The following is a 21,311-nucleotide window of genomic DNA, read 5'->3' as shown; positions in this document are numbered from 1 at the left end:
CCACTGCAATGAGAAGCCCACGCACCACAATGAAGAGTAGCCCCCGCTCACCACAACTAGAGAAAGCCCATGAGCAGCAACAAAGACCCAACGAAGCCAAAAATTAAAAAAAAAGGATTTTGAGTGTGATTATTATATTGAAAATAATAATGTGATTCACTTAGGAGAGTAATATCTACCCTTTTATTGATTCACTTAGGAGAGTAATAGCTACCCTTTTATTGAGCACTTACTATGAACTAAACAGTGTGCCAGCATTTTATATGCATTTCTCATTTAATCTTCACAATTAAATTAAAATCTTCTACCCATGAGGTAGAGGGTATTAGGTTGAATCATATGAACTTGCCAATATGGGATCATTTTTGACCTTCAAAAATAGCAGTTTGACCTTATAGTATTATCCCCATTTTACATATAAGGACAAATGAGAATTATATATGAAGACATGAAATAAGTACTTTCCCAAAGTCGCAGTTACCAAGTAACAGAGAAAGACTGAACCTCAGGGCTGTTTGTCTAAAGTCATGATACCTTTTTAAGCAACTAATTATGTGACAAATAATTACTGAGTCACACTTGAAATGAATTCCTATCCTTAGTTGTTTTGTTGTTTTCTAATTGTCATTTTCACTAGCCAGACACTTACAACACCCAATTGTCACAAATGTCCAGCTAACATCACACACAAGATTTGATTCAGCACAGTTTTTGTCAGAAAAGATATTATTTTCACCCCTTCTCTTCCCTTTCCTTTTCAAAGAAGTAAAGAGGTTTCACTCATTTTTTTTTTCTTAATTTCCTTCCAAGTCACTTTAGTTAGTAAATTGCTTTTAAAGATGTTAAGAACTTTTAGAAGTGAATTCTTTTTCACATACCAAGACACATTTCCTGAAACTGACATGCAAATACCAGACATTGTGAGTCTAATTAATAAAAAACTTGCAGGAGATGGGTTTGAAATTCACTAGGCATGGCCATTGTCATATGGCAATAATGACACTTTGTCAAAGGAGGTAGAATTATTATTTTTGACTCAATTTCCTATCATAAAAAAAGGAAGATTAATCCTCACCTTTTGGTCTATCTTTAGTTTCTTCCACGTAATCTTTCAAAGAAAGTAGATGAGACCACACATACACATGGAACCAGATGGTTCTAACCTCCAGTTCTACCAGTAGTTACTGTGTGAAAGTGAAGCATTAATCTCTGTATCTGTCTCTACTTCTTTTTTTTTTTTTTTTATGTAGCTATACTTCTTGTACAAGTTAAGAACCAGAACAGCACAATCCTACTTCTCACAGGCATACAGATCCAGAGAACGTTTGTACGTCTTTATATACAGGTCTCTTTATCACACATTAGAATCATCATCAATGTGTTTCAGGACTTTATATGAAATCAGCAGTGCAGAAGTGGAGCTATCAAATGCAGAGAGAACCCCTAGAGGTGAAGTCAGGATGGAGAGAATTATGCTTTTTTTCTGGGCTTTGGGAATTACTTCCTCACTGAGTCTTTACAACATTTAAAAAGAAGAATGACATGAAATGATATAAAATCAAAACTTTACCAGTCGGGCTTCCCTGGTGGCACAGTGGTTAAGAATCCGCCTGCCAATGCAGGGGACATGGGTTCAAGCCCTGGTCCGGGAAGATCCCACATGCCGCGGAGCAACTAAGCCCATGGCCACAACTACTAAAGCCCGCGCGCCTAGAGCCGGTGCTCCGCAACAAGAGAAGCCACCGCAATGAGAAGCCCGCACACTGCAACAAAGAGTAGCCCCCGCTCACCACAACTAAAGAATGCCCACGCGGCAAGGAAGACCCAACGCACCCAAAAATAAATAAATAAAAATAAAGTTCCCTTTAAAAAAAAAAAAACTTTACCAGTGGATACTCTCTGCTCTCACTCTTACTCACTGGAGGGCAGTCTCAGGTACCTGATTACACCCTGAAATAACAATTCCAACTTAAGGCATTGGTAAGCAATTTCTATTTTTTAATTTCCCTTTAAACATCTGTTTTCTCTCTCCTAGGCTCACTTCTAAAATTCACCTTACCAGGGTATTATTTTATCTTCCTCCTCATCTCTCTCACAATCCTCCCCTGCTTTTGAGAACCACTGAGCTGTGAAATCCAGAAATTATCCTCAAGTGTGACCACCAGGATCCTTGTTCATCCTCATCTCAAAAGCACAGCATAAAAGTCAGTAACTCAGTATTCTTTCATTCAGTCACAGGATCTTAAAATGTTATCCAAAGCAAAAAAGAAAGGTATCATCTACCAAGCAATCAGTAAATTGCACAGAGTGGAAGGTTTTTTTGTTTTTTGTTTTTTTTGCCGCACCTGGCAGCTTGCAGGATCTTAGTTCCCCGACCAGGGATCGAACCCGGCGCCAGCAGTGAAAGCGCCAAGTCCTAACCACTGGACCGCCAGGGAATTCCAGTGAAAGGTCTGTCTTTAAGAGAAAGAATTCAGGAGGAAAATCCTGCAAACAAAGACCAGGAAACTAACCAATCTGACATGAGAAGATGAGCACATGTTTTACTTAATAAAAATCTAGAGATTTACAAATGCCATATAAATAATAATCCTCATTTTGAATATTCTCTAAACTCTACAAAAATGGAAGACGTAATTCTTTTGAACAGTCACCCAAGTTGTAGTCATATTCCTCTGTGCCTCAACTTATGTAATCATTTTGCCAACAAGCCCATTTTATACATTCCCACCCTCCTGCATTTTTACAGCTGTCAAAGAAAGTTACGTTCACTTCTAAAAACTCTAAAATAGAGGCTTAGTTATTTAACTTAGCCTTCCCTCCCCCCACAAAAAAAAGCCACTGAAGAAGAAATATTTCTCTTTTCAACTTCTGAAGTTGCTCCCCATTCATAATTGGATTCAGAATAAATCTTGGTCAAAACATACCAGTAAATTTGAGCAAAGTCATGTTCAAATGAAATGAATTTTAAATGACACATTCAAATATATTAAGGATTAAGTTCTTTCAAGTGAAATAACTCTAAGTGTGCAAGAATGAAGTTTAGCCAAATACTAGGCTAAGACTCAGGATAAAAAATGAAGTAGACATAGCACTTACCTGAGAAGCTTACAGTCTAGGATAATATATATGTATAGAAACACAAAGGTATAATGTGTAAACATAATGTATAGATATTGAACAAGATTATTTAAAATTTACATATAAGCATTAGAGTTGGAAAGTATACATTTCAGCACTAAATTGATTCCAAGTTCAAACATTCAAGTTAATCATATTCCCATATTATGTGATATCATGAAGTTACAATTCTGAATTTGGCACATTCCTTCTGACTCTGTAAGCAAGTAATAGTCTGTTTTCATTTCTATGGCAATAAAATGGATTCACTCTGTCTCAGGGGGATGTTACTTGTGAGAGACTAATAATTTACAGCCATAATGTCAAGTCCCTGGGTGGGAAGTGCAAGTTTAACTAGTACTTCATAAGACCTCTGGAGATGTGACTACATGTCAAAAGGTATAACTAAAAACACATTTGCCTATAGGTTCCCAAGATTTCATTTGTGACGCCATTTCAGATAAACCATGAAGAGTAGATCACTGGGTCTCAGGCTGTACACTGAGAAATGAAATTCAAAGAGAAAGCTTTTTTGTAAATGAAAGAGCTAAAACTCCTGGCTGACGTGCAGGGCAGAAACCCAGTCTCATAATTTGGGGGTCAGAGTGACCCTCTGTCCTTTTTGTTTTCACTGCAAGCAGCAGGGTTGTGTTGTCTATAGAAGGCACTGCAGACCCAGATCCTATCTTGGCCATCTCCTGGCTGTGTGGCCTTGAATAAGTCATTTAACATCCTCACCCTCAGATTGTTCTTCTGTAAAATGGGATAAAAATATCCACCTTAAGAGGTTGACACAAAGGTTAAAAATAATGTCTGTAGTTCACCTGCCCAATGTCTAGAACATATTAAGTACACAATAACTACTAATGATTCAAACAAGGACAAGATCAGAAAAAAACGCTTGTAATGCCAGTAATCGTTTAAAGGAATCCTTGGTAAAAATCTCCGTATAAAGCTGGGGCCCCTGGCATTTCCACTTAACAAGTTTCCATTCCCTCAAGAAATGGAACAAATGGATGGATTATGGCCCCTCTCTTCAAGCTGAGTCTGCATTGGATTGCTGTTTCCTTTCTATATCTATTGTGAATGAGAATATGTAAATTCTGCAAATTTCTTGCTTAAAAACCCCTTTATTTAGACATCCCACTTGCTTGCTCTTTGTGAAGTGTATAAGTTAGGAGAAAATATGTCCCTTGGCATATCTCCCTTCTATAAAAAGGTAAAAGGAAGTTGTAGTTGGATTTCACTCTGAGTTCATCATTCCTGTTCCTAGGAAAGTGATAAAAAAAAAAAGGGGGGGGTCACAAGATCCTTTCATTTGCCAGAACTGATACTCTAGAGGTCTGACATGGGCTTCAAGTGGAACCTCTCTGCATTTGCCCCCAAATCACCAGTGGGCACAGCTGGCTCTAGCTGTTCATAGGACTACTCACAGAATTGAAGAACCTCACCTTCGGGGAGGCTGGAGTCAGAGCAGGTAATATCTGGATATTTGGGGGTTAAGGGGTTGAGGATACGAGCACGGATACAATTTCAGTAAACAAAAAGATCAATTGTTTTTCGATACACTAGCAAAGCTGGCAGTAGAGCAGTGAACCAGCAGACAAGGCTCCTGATTTCATGGAGTTTAATAAGAAGGTCAAACTTCATGTAAAGGAAGACCTGCTGGAAATACTATCATATTCTATTCAAAAATAGCATTTTTCAATATTTAAGAGGTCTTCTTTCTGCATCAGAAAAAGAGAAACCATGCAACAACCTAATGACAAGACATTCAAATCTTTGAAAATTTAAATTCCAGTATCAATCTAGAAAATGCGTTTGTTCCCCACCTTCCACCAGTGTGTTTCACAACAGTTTCTGAAACTATATTCTGCTAGAAGATACACTACATCGCGATCAGATGGTTTATACTGAGTTTTCTAAAGGAAACGGGTAGGAAATATGAGTGAACTTTAAGAAGCTTAAGACTTAGGAAGAAATATTCATTAGTTTATCCATTCAGCAGTCACTCTTTGCTTTCCTACTGTGCCTAAGACACTGGGCAGTGCTGAGAATACAAGCAATAGAATAATTTGATGAAAAATTCCTTATGACAACCTATCTGTACTCCACCCAGATTTCTTCTTTCTATCACAAATATGTAATGGGAACAATTATTCAATTAGTTCTATACCAATGAATTGTCAATGTGCATAAACCATTTTCTTGTTGAGCTGGCCAAAAAAGGTGGCGGGGGAGGGGAGACACATATCTTGAATGGAGAGAGTGAACTTTTCAACGGCAACACCCATTCGGTGACCTATAAAAGGTTAGCCTTCCTGCCTGGCTGCCACTGCACCGTCCCTGGCTGTGGGTCTCTCGAGCAGCACCATGTCACTCTCCGTGCGCACCTCTGGGCTGTCCCAGCGGCTGTCCTCCCAAAGTGGGACACTGGGCAGAGCCAGGGGCATTTCTGCCTCAAGCATCGGAAGCAGCTACGGGGGAAGTGCCTTTGGCTTTGGAGGCAGCTGTGGGGGAGGCTTTTCAGCTGCTTCCATGTTTGGTTCTAGCTCTGGCTTTGGTGGTGGCTCTGGAAGTTCCTTTGCAGGAGGACTGGGCGCTGGTTATGCAGGAGGCAGGGGAGGTGGCTTTGGAAGCCTGGGGATTGGATTTGGGGGAAGCCCAGGAGGGGGCTCTCTAGGGATTCTCTCTGGCAATGATGGAGGCCTTCTTTCTGGATCAGAAAAGGAAACTATGCAAAATCTTAATGACAGATTGGCTTCCTACCTGGATAAGGTTCGAGCTCTAGAAGAGGCTAACGCTGACCTAGAAAACAAAATTCGAGAATGGTACGAAACACGAGGACCTGGGACTGGAGACCCCAGGTCACAGAATGATTACAGTAAATATTATCTGTTGATTGAAGACCTCAGGAATAAGGTAACAAAATGGCTTTTTAGAGGGGCTTTGGGAATTATTTTTTACTTTTCTTTTTTGCTATTTCAATATTTTACAGTCATAAAGCACCTAAAACTTAGATATCTTTCCATTCAACTGTATTTGGAATAATTTCTCATCTTAAGATATTTAGTTTCATTTTATCATTTACCATAAAGTGATTGTTTTTTAACACTACCTTTTCTGGGGGAAATGTATGTTTCTTAATTTTTAAATAATATTCTCTACACATATTTTCTTTTAAAAAGTTAACTGCCTTAAACCCTTAATAAAATAGCATCATAACATCACCTAAAATTTTCCGGTCAAAGATATATTTGCAAAACACTATCTTTTACGACCTCACTTTGTGTGTCTTCCCCTGTTTTGCCAGATCATTTCTGACAGCACTGCAAACGCCCAGCTCCTCTTGCAGATCGACAATGCAAAACTGGCTGCCGAAGACTTCAGAATGAAGTGAGTAGAATAAAAGAAAGACTAATGATGATTAACATGCCCCAGTATCTCTTCTTTTTCTCTATTTTCCTGCCTTCATTGATGGCAAATATTTCCAAGCTTCTGCAGTTCACATGCTCCATACATTTAATGTTTTGGTAAATTCACATTGGGCATTCTATTAGAAAGTAACTAGATTCAAACACAATTCACATTACGCGTCCTTAGTTATAAAGTACTTAAACCCAGGGCTATGGATTGACATATTTGACATTTGTTATTGACTCATGCTGCGACATGATAATTCCACCAGCGTCCTAAACCTCAAACTTCCATGCATCAAAATGAATTACTAATGTTTTTGCCTGGGCGTTCAACGAAGTGACCTTTTTCCCGATGACACATACAACTAAAATATTAACCAGGCATTTATTTTTATATTGCGTCCTCCTTTCCCATACACCACCCTCAGACATAAGGAGAAAATACTAACGTCCTTTTTGCTCTGCAAAATTTCCTCACAGGATGTGGCAGTGGTGATGATCCTGAACCTTAGTACGAGTTACTAAAGAAGTCTCACTGTTTTAAATTAAACCATGAATAAAGGTTAAGCGAGATGACTAATTATTATTTAATTTTCAACCGCTTTTAGGATTCCATCAGAAACTCCGCCTAGAGAGGGGCTGCTACTCACTGTTCATAGCCAGGGCAGGCAGCCAGACGGGAAGAGGTAGCCTGGGATGCGGTGCTATTGCGGTTCATTGCTGGTAGAAAAGTATCACTTCCTAATTCTTTCACTTCTCTCCAACTGAGCAGCAACCTATCATTCAAAAAAAGGAAAAGAAAAAGTTAGAAAAGCAAAAACAGTATCATGCATTACAGTGCTGCTAAATTTATATGCAAAACAGCCCTGAAGATCGCAGGGGGCTTATTCAAATGGGTGTGTTGATTCCCTGGACTGTTTTGCACTTGGTTTTCAGATATGAAAATGAGCTGGCCCTGCGCCAGAACGTGGAGGCCGACATCAATGGCCTGCGCAGGGTGCTGGACGAGATGACCCTGGCCAGAGCTGACCTGGAGACGCAGATCGAGACCCTGAATGAGGAGCTGGCCTACCTCCGGAAGAACCACGAGGAGGTGAGCCAGAAAGCACAGTTCTCTAAGCTGCTTTTTTCTACGAGACTCAAAAATTACAATTTCAAATTTATAAATCTGGAGTTGAAGAGATATGCAGGATACACTATCCCCCTGTTAAGATGACCATCTGTTTTGAAGTTGTGGTGGTGGTTTCTGTTAAAGTTTAACACATTAGAGGCACTTTTTGATTTTGTCATTTTCATCATTTGGTAAGGACAATCAGAATTTTAATTGTCCTGATTTAGTGATTTCTTAAAATATAGTATTTTTATTCATTAGCTAGGAAAAAAATGTTAAAAGGCTGACATTGCACTATCTAGTGAAAAAAATTCTGGAAGGATTGAAGAATTAATCTGTTTTGTCATAGAAAATAAAAGGAGATACTTATCAAGAAAAAGATATAGTATTTTTAAAATTCAAAAATAAAAATCTACCAATAATACATACTGTTATATATGTTAGAGAAACGAATTATACCCAGTGTAATACACACATGGAACTCTGATATACCACAATGTATATAAGTAATCATGCATGACCCTGGCACTAGGCTCCTAAAGAGCTTTCCACTGTAAAGCAATGACTATGGTACAAACAGTGGGCAAGCCCAGGGACCGTCTGCAGCCCTCGGTTTGGCAGCCGCAGTTGAAAACCCCGGGCACATTTCCACCAGGCCTTCCCTTCTTGTAAAGGTTGTGGAGCCCCAAGAAGCGGGGCCAACTCATCCATCAGGCATGGTAGGCACAGCACCCAGGACCCGCGGTGAGCTTAGGGGCCCGTGAAAATGTCTTAAGTTCTTTCAAAATCAGAATAAAAATACGAATTTTAGGTAAAACATGTTTGAATATATTGTATTGATAGGTTTGTCTTTACACCAACTATGTTTTGTGGAGGAAGGGGCCCACGAAAGTCACAATGGGTCCCTGCGCCCCTCTCTCTCACTCGCTGTCCCCAGGAGCTCCAAAGCTTCCGGGCCGGCGGCCCAGGCCAGGTCAGCGTAGAAATGGACGCTGCCCCCGGAGTGGACCTCACGAGCCTCCTTAACGACATGCGGGGGCAGTATGAAGCCATAGCCGAGCAGAACCGGGAGGATGCGGAAGCCTGGTTCATTGAAAAGGTACCAGTAACAAAGACAAAAGGCGTTTGATACGCTTGCACTAAAGACGGGGGAGAGGAGCAGGGCTGGCTCACGTCCCCTCGCCCCTCTTTTCTGTGGCAGAGCGGCGAGCTCAGGAAGGAGATTAGCAGCAACACCGAGGAGCTTCAGTGCAGCAAGAGCGTGGTCACCGACCTGCGGCGCGCGCTTCAAAACCTGGAGATCGAGCTCCAGTCCCAGTTCGCCATGGTACGGCGCGCCCCAAAAGACGCGGCTTCCTTTCGCCTTGCAAAGGAAATGTTGCGTCCAAATTAGCAAGGCCATTGGCTGCCTTCCGCATTTCGGTCCCCTCCATTGTTACGTCTGTGCCATTTCCCTCCCCCGTGCAGAAGAAATCCTTGGAGGACTCGCTGGCCGAAACCGAGGGCGACTACTGCGGGCAGCTGTCCCAGGCGCGGCAGCTCATCGGCAGCCTGGAGGAGCAGCTGCTCCAAGTGCGCGCCGACGCCGAGCGCCAGAGCGCCGACTACCAGCTGCTGCTGAACATCAAGGCCCGTCTGGAGCTGGAGATCGAGACCTACCGCCGCCTGCTGGACGGAGAAGCTCAAGGGTGAATAGATAACTGAGGCTGAAAGTAACCTCAATGGCTGACGGACCGCGGACACTGATGCAGTTTGGGGGCAATAGAAGTGGGAAGGGTTCTTTAGTTGACAGAAAATAACACATCTAGTAAAGACATGCCTTAGATTTGTTAAATGCTGTACATTTTGCAAAGTGTTGTCACCTGTTATCTTCCCTGATAAAAGTTAATAAAATGCTGGGATGAACAATGGCATCACAGACAGAGGCATACTGCAGATGAGTATTAGAAAAATCAACCGTCCGAGTTCTGATGTTAATGCCCCGATGCTGAGAATGACATCAAATCACAGCCACGCAACCCCCTTAGACCTACTGTAGCGAACTTTCCAAAAGTAATAACAGCCTGGACTAGTGGGAAGAATTCAGGACTGTAAATCAGGAAACCAGATCTTCCATTAATTGCCAGTTTGCTTCACTTTAAGAGCCCATTTTAGGCAGGGTTTGAAAGCAAAGGTGCACTGCACCAGCTGATTACCCTCAGGGTGCATCATTCAATCATTCTTAATCAAGAAATGTATAATACTTTCTCCAGTTGGCCATTTTTTAAGCTCAAATAGCAAATTCCTTATTCCCTCTCATTCCAGAAAGCATCATGTGATATCAACTCCCTTGTTTTCTTTACAGTGACTGTTTGGATGAAAGTTCCCATGTGACAGCCCCCACATCTCAAGCACCGTCAACTGATTCCTCCAAAGGTATGCAGATTCCCTAAGAAGCACTTAGAATAAGTCAGAATCACATCTATCAATGACTAAAACTGTAAGATCTCATTGGATATTGCAGTGTTATTACTAAGTTAAATTTAAAGTATATTTGTATTCAGAGCAAAGGAAAAATATTTATGCATTCCTGCAGAAAAATTAGTAGTCTGTTGTGTGTTAAAACTTTTGGCAAGCTCAGGAAGGAAAAAAAAATCTACAAAGTATTATGAGAATCATAAACACTTTTTAAATTTTAAAAAGAAAAATATTTTCATTTGTGCACAACACTGAATACATTTTATTAAATAAAATGCATTTCATTTAGAATGCAAAAGTCACTTTTGAAAGTTTAAATTTGATGGACTGTATCAGTCAATACCTAATTTAGAAGCTTAAGTTAAATAACCAATTTTAGATGAATATTTGAAACACTAACTTTTGCCCTCTTTGTTCCATTTTTATCTTTAGACCCTACCAGAGCCCGAAAAATCAAGACAATTGTGCAGGAAGTGGTGAATGGTGAGGTGGTCTCATCCCAAGTTCAGGAAGTTGAAGAACTAATATAAAATTTCACAAGATCTGCCCCATGATTGGTTCCTTAGGAACAAGAAATTTACAAGTAGAAATTATTCCTTTTAGAGTAAGATGATACATTAGTTCAATCTCTATTTCTGTTTGTTTCATTTTCTTTGGATTCCCTATTCACTATGAGTCTTTTTTGGCCTTCTGAAACAAAATTTAATTACAAATAATTGTGGAAATGTTGGTCTTTATAACAAATCAAAATTGCCTTACATCTTTCTGGACCTAGAGTAGTCTTTTAATAAACTTTCTTCTAGTGACCTGGAACATATTTTTAATCACCGGACTTTGATCAAGTAGCATCGTTTTTAAAAAGTTAATCTTAATAAAAGATGCATGGTAATAATGTGAAGTGTGTACCTCCTTGACTCCAACAATAGTGTCAAGGACGTAGAGAGAGGTTTGTGAAATACTAATTATTAGTAGTAGATAAACACTGAGATAAAGATGTTGAAGTGGGAGATTATGCTAAGAAGATTCTTTTAGAAGTTCTTTCCTTTTTACATCAGCCCATCAAGGTTACCAAAAAATTGTATTGTTCACTACACGGGATAACATTTGTCCTGTTCTTTTTCTAGCACTTTCTTTCATTCAGTCAAGAAACACTTATGAACTCCCATAGTGTGCCAAACTCAAGCCTCAAAGGTGAATAAAGATATGGTCCTTGCCTGGGGGAGTTCCCAACTGAGGGCAGAGATAGACATCTACTGGGAACAGTGATACAGTGAGATAGGGTGGATAGAAGTTCAAAGGATACTCGGAGGAAGTAAAATTTGTGAGGAGGCAACCAAATGCTTCATACAGAAACCAACCAGGCAGAGAAGGGAGAAAGGGAACAGAGGAAGTACATAAGAAAGGACACAGGGGCGTAAACAAACACTGCTTTGATGGCCTTTCTCCTGTTGGGCACCAGCAAGGCCCAGGGTGGGGTTACTATTGGGGTGGGGCAGACCCACAAGTCAATAACAGATGTCATGTTCTGGGTTGGGGCAGAAGGTGGCCAAAGTCTAAGCCTGAGTAGACAGTGGTTCAATCTGGGTTGCCAAATTCAAAACCCTAAAAGGAAAATGAGAGCAAGATTTAACAATTAAGAGCCTGATCTCTGAAGCCAGACTGGGTTCAAATTCTGACCCTAATACTTAATAGCAAGTTAACTTAACCTCTTGCCTGCTTCTGTTTCCTGATCTTTAAAGTGGGGTGAGTTTGTGAAGATTAAATGAGGTAACATACATAAAACAGTAGGAAACAGTCCCTGGCACTTAAAAGTACTCAATATTTGTGTCCTATTATTATTTACTGTGTGTAACCAAAATGTTATGGAGAAACCAGGGGAACTGATGAGCAAGGAGCGTCAAAGGAGCAGAAAGGAGAGGAGAGAGTCAGGCAAGCCTGGACGCACTCCAGCACTGGCTGCAAAAACCCACAGAAGATTATTATGTCATTTTCAGCTGACTTGCTTCCGTATGCAGCTTTCTGAAGTCACACTTCTTTTTAAATTTGCTAGTGATCTCAGATGCTCCATTCATCTTACTTTATTACGCATGGCAATTCAGCTCTCTGTCTAGACCTCACCTTCCAGAACTAATGTTAGGAGAACCTTACCTTTCAGACCTAAAGAGATTATCAAGGTCGTTTCCTGCACAAGCTCCATAGCCCCCAAGGAATAAATGATGCCACTTCCTGGTACTCAAAAGTGGCTGCAAATAGTTACTGCTTTAAACAGCATCTGTTTTCGTTACAACTACATCTGAATTGTGTGAAACTCCAAGGAGAAAGGGATTTTGCAGATGTATAAATTCGGTGGTCATTTCTTAGCTATTATCCTAGTTTCTCAGCCTTCCCTTCTTTTGGGAATATTTTCTCTACTGGGCTCCCAAAGGCATCACCTCAGTGGAAGCTTTTTCTCAGACTCTTCTTTGTGACTTCTGAATGTTGACTTAATCCTATTGTCTTCTCTCTCTACACTCACTCCCTAGGCGGCCTCATCTAATTCCATGGCTTTAAAGTAACCATCTATGGATGGATGTTACCTAGACTCATTGTGGTGACCATTTCCCAATGTATACAAATATTAAATCATTATGTTGTATACCCAACACTATTAATATAATGTTATAGGTCAATTATACCTCAATGAAATAAATAGATAAAGTAACCACCTATGTATAAATAGATAAAGTAACCACTCCTTGTGGTAACCTCCAAGATGGTCCCAATGAGCCTCATCTCCTGGTACCCATGCCCCTGAGCATTGTTCCCTCCCACAATGAGTAAAGCAGACCTACTGAAGGAGTGACAGTGTGTGAATTCCAAAGTTAGGTCACAAAAGCATTTCTGTCTGGCTTGGTCTCTTGGATTGCTCATTCTGGGGGAAATTGGCTGCCCTTAGGTTATACTGTGAGGGAAAAATCTATTTTAAAAAAATCAGTGATTTCACAAAATTTCCCACTGAAAAACCAATAGCTAGCATCTCCTGGAATAGCCAGCAAGTTAAAAATCACAATCCTATTCTGATAAAATCTTAGAATATTCTATAGTCTTCAGTTGGCAAAGGAAGCATTAGATTTCTTCTTATTTAAGTTCTCTTTACCCTACTCTCACTGCCAAGAAATGCAGTTAGCATAGAATCCTTATCATGAAAGTCTAGGCCTCATTCACTACACCACAAGCCCTAATTCAACACAGATGTGAAAGGTTCTTTCAGACTCAGCAATTAATGAATTGCAGAAATGAGAGGTCTGTCTTAAAGGAAAATAACTCATAAGAAAAAACCCAGGTACAGGATCAGAAAACAAAGACAAGCATATCATTATGATTATTTTAAAATCTAAAATTTTATTAATTTAAATTTTAACTTTTATATGCATTTATTGTGTGTGTAGGCTAGAGAAAGTTCTGGAAAAATATTGTATATACTAAATTGTTAGAGTGGTTATCTCTTGGAAATTAATCAAGGTGTTTTAAGAATACTTTTTCTTTTGTACATTTTTTAAATGCTTAACAAACAGTATATGCAACTCTGACAATTAGAGGGAAAATGAATTTTAGTTATCCAGAACAAATGGGTTTGCAAGTAGGTCACAGTAAAAAGGGAACCATCTAGAAAACAAGCATGCATTGCCAAAGCAGTCAAATCTTCAGGCTTTGTAAGCGTGCCACCTACTGGAATCTCAGGATATGAACCTTAAAAAAAATTAATCCTGCTTTTTAAGCCACTTGAGATATGCTGGATACTACAAAATGGGTTTGGGATTTGTTTGTTTGTTTGTTTGTTTTAAGAAAGAGAGAAAGAAAAGAGAAGAAAAAAGCACACCTGTTTAAAAGTATCAACTTAATAAATTAACACTTTCTTATTTAAATAAGTGGTATTAGTTTCCAGAAAGTCCACCAGTAAAGAGGCAAGTTCTATAAGGCATAAAGTAAAAAAGAAATCTAGTAGTTATTTACAGTGTAGAGAACCAGACAGCCAGTCTGAACTACCTAGCCTTTTAAAAATATACTCAAACATCAAATGAAAAAAAATGTATTCATATACCTAAGTAAATGGCTTTTTAATGGGGTAGTAAATGTTTCTTAAATCTTGGTACTGGATCTAAGATTAAAATGTCATTGTTTAATATTAGTATCATAAACTCAATATCAAACTAAAAATCATTAGTATCCTAATTAAATGTATCCTCTCCATCACTACAACTTTTTAATAAAAGCTATGGCTGCAACATTCAGCAACATATTTATAAAAGGATTTTTTATGACCAGAATTCACAGTTGGAAAATAATCACCTGGTGAATAGATAAATTATGGTACATCCATATGATAGAATACAACCTACCCGTAAATAAGGATGTACACAAAAACACCATGGATGAATTTCAAGACCCTTATGCTGAACAAAAGAAGCTAGACACAAAAGAATATATACTGTATGATTCCATTTATATGAAACTCTGGGGGGGAAAAAAATCTAATCTACAGTGACATAAAACAGATCAGTGGGGACTTCCCTGGTGGTCCAGTGGTTAAGAATACGCCTTCTAATTCAGGGGACTCGGGTTCGATCCCTGGTGGGGGAGCTAAGATCCCACATGCCGGGGGGCAACTAAGCCTGCGAGCTCTGGAGCCCCTGTGCCATAACTAGAGACAAGCCCGCCCACGCGCTCTGAAGCCAGTGCACCACAGCTAGAGAGAAGCCTGCAGTCGCAATGAAAGATCCCGCATGCCACAACGAAGATCCGCGTGCCACAACTAAGACCTGACCAGCCAAATTAAAAAATAAATTAAAGGGGCTTCCCTGGTGGCGCAGTGGTTGAGAATCTGCCTGCCAATGCAGGGGACACAGGTTCGAGCCCTGGTCTGGTAAGATCCCACATGCCGCGGAGCAGCTGGACCCGTGAGCCACAATTACTGAGCCTGCGCGTCTGGAGCCTGTGCTCCACAACAGGAGAGGCCGCGATAGTGAGAGGCCCGCGCACCGATGAAGAGTGGCCCCCGCTTGCCACAACTAGAGAAAGCCCTCGCACAGAAACGAAAGACCCAACACAGCCATAAATAAATAAATAAACAAAAAAAATTTCTAAACTCAGTAACATGCCATTGATATTAGGTTTGCATTACTATCAGTATCAGTGCTGATCTCTGTGAAGTTTCCAGAAGATTCATTGACAATATACCACCGTTCAAATTTACCCGTTGCTAGCCAGTGGTTTTTTTTTTTTAATTAATTAATTAAAAAATAAAAAACAGATCAGTGGTGGTGGTCCAGTGGTAAAGACTCCACACTTCCAATGCAGGGGGGAAGGTTTTGATTCCTGGTCCGGGAACTAAGATCCTGCATGTCGTGTGGCCAAAAAAAAAAGAAAAAAAGAAACAAAAAAACAGATCAGTGGTTGCCTGGGCTGAAATGGTTGGTGAAGTGGGGATTAACTGGTTAACTAGGGAGGGTCACAAGAAGACATTTAAGATTAATGGAAATGTTCTCTATCTTGATTATGGTGATGGTATATCCATTAGTCAAAATTCTTCAAACTGTACAATTAAAATGGGTACCTTTTATTGTATGTAAATCATATTTCAAAGTTGATTTTTAAATAATAATAGTAATTTAATAGTCTGTCTTCATGACGATGCTGTGTTGAAAGCATGAAGAGGCCATGTAGGATAATCAATGATGTGCTAGGGCAGGCTTGCACCTGATCTTAAGTGCTGATTGATAAATATTCAGGAATTTTCCAAGCTGGCTATTAAATCATTGGTAACTTGAAACTGGCCATGATGGGAATATCTACACTATGAGACTTGGGCTCTACTTATGTATTCCCCTAGAGAGCTGGTTTAAACCAGCACACGATGGAGCACAGTAGTTAAAAACACAGATGCAGAGGCTGATGCCTGGGTTTGGGTTCCAGCTCTGCCATTTTCCACTGGTTTTATTTACCTCTCTGTTCTTCAGTTCTTTGGTCTGTAAAAACCAAGGCAATAATAGTACCATGATTTTTACGAGGATTCAGTGAGTTAATTCACATTTCACAGAATAAGCACTAACTAAATGGTCGCTGTTATTATTATAGAGAGAAAAAACAAAGTTTCTCTACAACTAAAGAAATTAATTTGCAGATTTCCTCTCAGACCCCTAGACTTATTTATTCTTTTCCTTCTCTTCATGCCAACTCCCAAACAATTTCAATTTCAAAAAAGAAATGTGCAATTTTCTTTTTCCCCTGAAATATGTCTCCTTAGCTGACTGCTAAGAGGTCAAATTTTCTCACAGGACATATTGGTGTAATAATATTTATCCTCCCTACATCACAAGCTGTTGCGAGCTTCAAAAAGACCAATTTCTGTGAAAGAGCTTTGTAAGCTGCAAATCATGTCAGAATTGTAAGATGCTAATGTTAACGCCACGGCTCAGATTGAAGGGGAGGGTTCTACAAGTAAACAGATGGCATAGAAAACAGGTTGAGGAAAATCTTAGGACTTCTGAAGATTATCATTCACAATTTTCAGGGTTTTTTTTTTTTTTTTTTTTTTTGCTTTAACATGCATGGTATAACTCAGCAAAATCCTGAGTAAGTGCAATGCTTTACACACATGCATTAGATTGCAAAATTCAGAGTAAATATTTAAACTCTATAGAATGCAAACACAGGGCCACCAGTCCTTTTAGAAACCACTCTTGCACTCTGGTCTTCCTTCAAATTAAATTAACTGTGGATTTTTAGTTGCTAAAACATGCCATTGTTTATGTTTCACTATGCATATATTCTTAAAGAAATGCATTTTTTTTCAAAATCATGAAAGCAGACTTGTAAATAAAACAGCCCATGGAGAGGCAATGGGGTCTAACAGATAGAAACCAGATGGTATTTCAGGCTTCATTCAGTGAGTTATTATTTTACTCAAAACAAGTTACTCAACTTGAGATGATTTACCTTCACAAAAAGACAATAACAATATCACATATGATCACATTAGCCCAGCATTTTGTAATTCTCATGAAAAACACCATAAACACAGGGTATTATGAACTTGGCTGGTCAGAATATATTCATTTTAGTTATCAGCTTGGAACCCATTTCCTAAAATTATATATACATGAAGTTTCTGCTGAGGAAAGTGTATCCATTTTGAAATATTTCATTTATTTGAAAATATCCTGGGACTTCTTAAAATCACTTAAGCCCGCAGTTTCACACTTCAAATGAACATAGCTGCAAATACAACTTTTTTTAACCAGTTGAAGTGTAATTTTAATTTTTTTAAACAACGCCCAGTTTGTATACTTATGGATACATGTGGGGCATCCCATATTCATTTATTTGTGTATTCATTAATTCAACAAATATTTATTTAGCACCATTTATAGATAAGTCTTTACATAGTCCAGTGAAAATGACCGCAGTTTTTATGAATTAAGGTAATGCATCATAAGGTTTCATACATTATTTTTCTTTGTTGCATTGGTGCAAATGGAATAAAGTCATCATCATTTTTAATTGGCAAAAGTGATACTGCTCCACACGTGGTATATGCTGATTATTTAACAGGTGTGAGAGGCTTAGTCAATTCCTTCTAGAAGATATGACACTTCCTCATTCATTTTTATGGGTTTGATAAGGTTTTTTTTAAGATTTTTTGATGTGGACCATTTTTTATTGAATTTGTTACAGTACTGCTTCTGTTTTATGCTTTGGTTTTTTGGCCCCAAGGCATGTGGGATCTTAGCTCCCCAACCAGAGATCAAACCCGCTCCCCCTGCATTGGAAGGCAAAGTCTTAACCACTGGACCTCCAGGGAAATCCCTGGGTTTGATAAGTTTTAAAAGGAGCAATCCATACTCTTAAACAAATATTTTGAGGGCATATTTTTAAAGTATGATCATCTTAAATATTTAATTACATTCTATATTTCATGTTTCATTAAGTAAAAGTAACTCCAAGGTACTTTAAGATGTTTTCACTAAACACTCATTTTAAACAGCCTTATGTGCTGGTTCTGGATGACAGAGCAATTTTGATGTCAAACTTCCCTCTCTTACCTAATAAGTGACTGAGTAGGCTGATAAAAAATAAGATAAATTTTCATCATTATTTTAAAAAAAACAAACACATACAATCAGCATCTAATCAAAAGATAATCCTGGGGCTTCCCTGGTGGCGCAGTGGTTGAGAGTCTGCCTGCCAATGCAGGGGACACGGGTTCGAGCCCTGGTCTGGGAAGATCCCACATGCCGCGGAGCAACTGGGCCCGTGAGCCACGACTACTGAGCCTGCGCGACTGGAGCCTGTGCTCGCCAACAAGAGACGCCGCGATAGTGAGAGGCCCGCGCACCGCGATGAAGAGTGGCCCCCGCTTGCCACAACTAAAGAAAGCCCTCGCACAGAAACGAAGACCCAACACAGCCAAAAATAAATAAATAAATAAATATTAAACAAACAAACAAAAAAAGATAATCCTGGAGCAAAAACTGCAGAATTAGATCCAGAATTTTATATAATACAGAATTCATTGGACAGTGGTGTTAGAGATAAAGCAAAACAATGACACTTAGTTTTCCTGTCTCAGGAGGCAGAGGCTGAGGGTAAGGGAAAGTCCTCCAAGGGGTGAAGTGAAGGTGGGAGAGTTTGACTCAATTCCCCACTGAAGGCTTCAGTGGAATCTCTCCCTCTCCTACATGACTCTGGCAGATGTTTTTACAGCTTGTAGAGATGGAAGGCGCAAGGAGACCCGCATGTTAACAAGTGGGAAGATGAGAATCGCTCTAGGGGAAGGTAGGTCTCAGCAGGGAGGAGAACCCAGTGAACATTTCGTCATTATTGGCATTATCTGTCATCTCCAGGATACACAGCAAACAGAGGAGATGATTTCTGAGGAGTTAAAGGACAATATAATATTGTACTTCCCATGATACAAAGCTAAAGCAGCAGGTTACACAATGATTTGTTGATTAGCTCCATTTTCCAACATATTGGCACCCTGAAAACTTAATCATATAAAACTACATCCCAAAAATGTGTAATGTGCATTATAAAACACTTGCTATATACACATATATCCAAACATCTTATATCATCATGATAATTTATCTCCATTTAGGATGTTTTGGGTCATTTAAGTTATCTTTGATTTGGTGAGAAAAATCACCAAACAAGAAAGCACTATTTCAACAAACTTATGCATCTCAAACTGAACTTTAGCTAAACAATCCAAGTAAAGTTATTCCACCATCAGTGTTAGTCTAAAAATCCTTCAGTTGTAGCTTTTCAACTAGGTCAAGTTCCATGTCTCCTAAATCCATCCATTTATTTATTCGTTCATTCAACAAGTAAATATAGGGCATAGAAAACAGGTTGAGGAAAGCCTCAGGGCTCTTGGGGATTATCATTCATAATCTTAGAGGTTTTTTTCCTTTGACAAGCATAGTATAACTTATAGCAAAATCCTGAGTAAATGCAATGCTTTACACACGTGCAATAGATTGCAAAATTCAGAGTAAATATATAAAACTTACAAAATGCAAACACACGGCCATCAATGCACAGAGGCTAAGCAGTTGCCATCACATAGGAGACATTAAGAGGATGCTCTGAATATATTTAATTTGAATGTATTAATTTTGGTTATTTTTTCAAATGTATGAGTCACATGGAAATGAATCTCACTTACTGAATTCTCATTAAATATTAATAAAGGAATTATGCTGTCAGGGACTAAAACACCATTAAGAAGTTATTTGCATTTTACTGAGAAATTCAGTGGATTCTACTAATATTTTCAGAAAACTTTTAAGATACTTGACACTCAATGGAGACGAACTTTTTATCTAAAATATATAACTCCTTTTTTTAAATAAAATAAACCAGCCCACACAACTCTGTGAATATACTAAAAACTATTGAATTGTACATTTTAAATGGGTGAGTTTTATGGTATGTGAATTATATCTCAATAAAGTTATTAAAGTTTAAAATATATATATACAACTCCTGACTTGGCAATTTCACAAGACATACTGATACAAATCGTATTGCTCAATACACTGTTGCTGATGACTCAGTAGAAAGTGATCTTCAGTTTCAATAAGCAGTCATTTAATACATGACTTTTTCTTAAGCAAATTAACCTGAGGACTTTTTCCCATCCATCTAAAAAGTACTAGGAGTTGTTTTCACAAAATAGAGTAACTTGATTTCTGTGAAGTCTTTATAAGGAAAAAAAATGTGTCCATTAATGTTTATTTGTAGAAGCAACCTCAGAATCCTCGTATTCATCATTAGAGTGTGGTTTGTGCACAATCAACTAACTATGGATACAAAACAGTTCTCTTGAACCAACTGATAGAAGACTGGCTTTCCATGAAAAAAAAAATTAAGTCTAAAATCTTAATACTCCTGGCAATCTAGACCAAAATAGAACTTGTTCCCCCTTATTTAACCAAGGTGTTCTATCTAAAATAGACTTTTCTTTCAATCAAACTAATATTTATTGGGCATTACGGAAGCAACAGTGAGCAAACATACACATATATACAAATAAACTTACCTTGAGGTATAAAGAGACGTGCCTATGAGAGAAAGCGCAGATGAGGGACCAGAGAATGTTGGAAAAGGGAGAGAATACACAGGGCTGGGGCATGAGGTCCAGGGCCACTCTTTTGGTGGAAGAAGCATTTGAGCAGAGCCTAGATGAGTACATAAAATCTCCATGTGTGGTGTTAAGTGGAAGTGGGTAGGCAGGAACAGGAGCAAAGAGCAACTCCCCTGGGATGCTTTCCCACAAGACTAAGTGGCCTTCTTCTGAGAACCCTATGTTCTTTGACCATGGTGGTCTGAACTTTATTTTTAGATGAGTTTATGTGCCTGATTCCTCTTCAAAGGCTGGACCATGTATTTTTGGCCAACCAGAAATAAATTCCCAGCACTAATGCAGGGTCTGGCAGAATGTAGGTATGCCAAATACATGTTGGTTGAAGTGGTGCTTAGAAACATCACACTCAGTTTACACATTGTCAAAATGACTGAAAAATTCGTGGGAAAGTATTAGATAAAATCCAGTTAAAACTATTAATCAAGCCCATCATTTGACACAGTTTAAAATAAAAGCATATGTTGATTGAATATTTCATTGGCACCAGTTATGCTGTCATATCAGTATGGTTCTA

General features: G+C 38.9%; 1 protein-coding gene and 1 long non-coding RNA gene across 16 annotated transcripts in view; one reads left to right on the top strand and one right to left on the bottom strand.

The window, feature by feature from the left end:
* Positions 1 to 21,311, bottom strand: part of LOC309619297 — a 388,116-nt gene that overhangs the window by 286,258 nt on the left and 80,547 nt on the right. For 14 of the 15 annotated variants that reach the window (XR_014238861.1, XR_014238862.1, XR_014238863.1 and 11 more), the window contains one exon: positions 7,190 to 7,315. This is a non-coding gene — a long non-coding RNA (uncharacterized lncRNA). Of the gene's footprint in view, positions 1 to 7,189; positions 7,316 to 15,651; positions 19,018 to 21,311 lie in introns of those variants that run through there. The other variant, XR_014238874.1, reaches the window with a different exon arrangement.
* Positions 5,492 to 14,684, top strand: LOC309619292 (keratin, type I cytoskeletal 12-like). Its single transcript, XM_082374357.1, has 8 exons — positions 5,492 to 6,042; positions 6,434 to 6,516; positions 7,476 to 7,632; positions 8,588 to 8,749; positions 8,852 to 8,977; positions 9,118 to 9,338; positions 9,995 to 10,065; positions 10,540 to 14,684. Exons 1-8 carry the CDS (start codon positions 5,494 to 5,496, stop codon positions 10,635 to 10,637), a joined length of 1,467 nt encoding a protein of 488 aa, XP_082230483.1. The 5' UTR covers positions 5,492 to 5,493; the 3' UTR covers positions 10,638 to 14,684.

This window comes from Balaenoptera borealis, assembly GCF_965194805.1.
Source record: "Balaenoptera borealis genome assembly, chromosome: 20".
Lineage (NCBI taxonomy): Eukaryota > Metazoa > Chordata > Mammalia > Artiodactyla > Balaenopteridae > Balaenoptera > Balaenoptera borealis.
Note: the sequence above shows the minus strand (reverse complement) of the source record. Positions and strands in the feature narration are given on the sequence as shown.

Coding starts and splice junctions, on each gene's coding strand:
- LOC309619292 (XM_082374357.1), top strand. CDS start 5,494: ATGTCACTCTCCGTGCGCACCTCTGGGCTGTCCCAGCGGCTGTCCTCC. Junction 6,043..6,433: donor TTGAAGACCTCAGGAATAAG/GTAACAAAATGG, acceptor CTGTTTTGCCAG/ATCATTTCTGACAGCACTGC. Junction 8,978..9,117: donor TCCAGTCCCAGTTCGCCATG/GTACGGCGCGCC, acceptor TCCCCCGTGCAG/AAGAAATCCTTGGAGGACTC.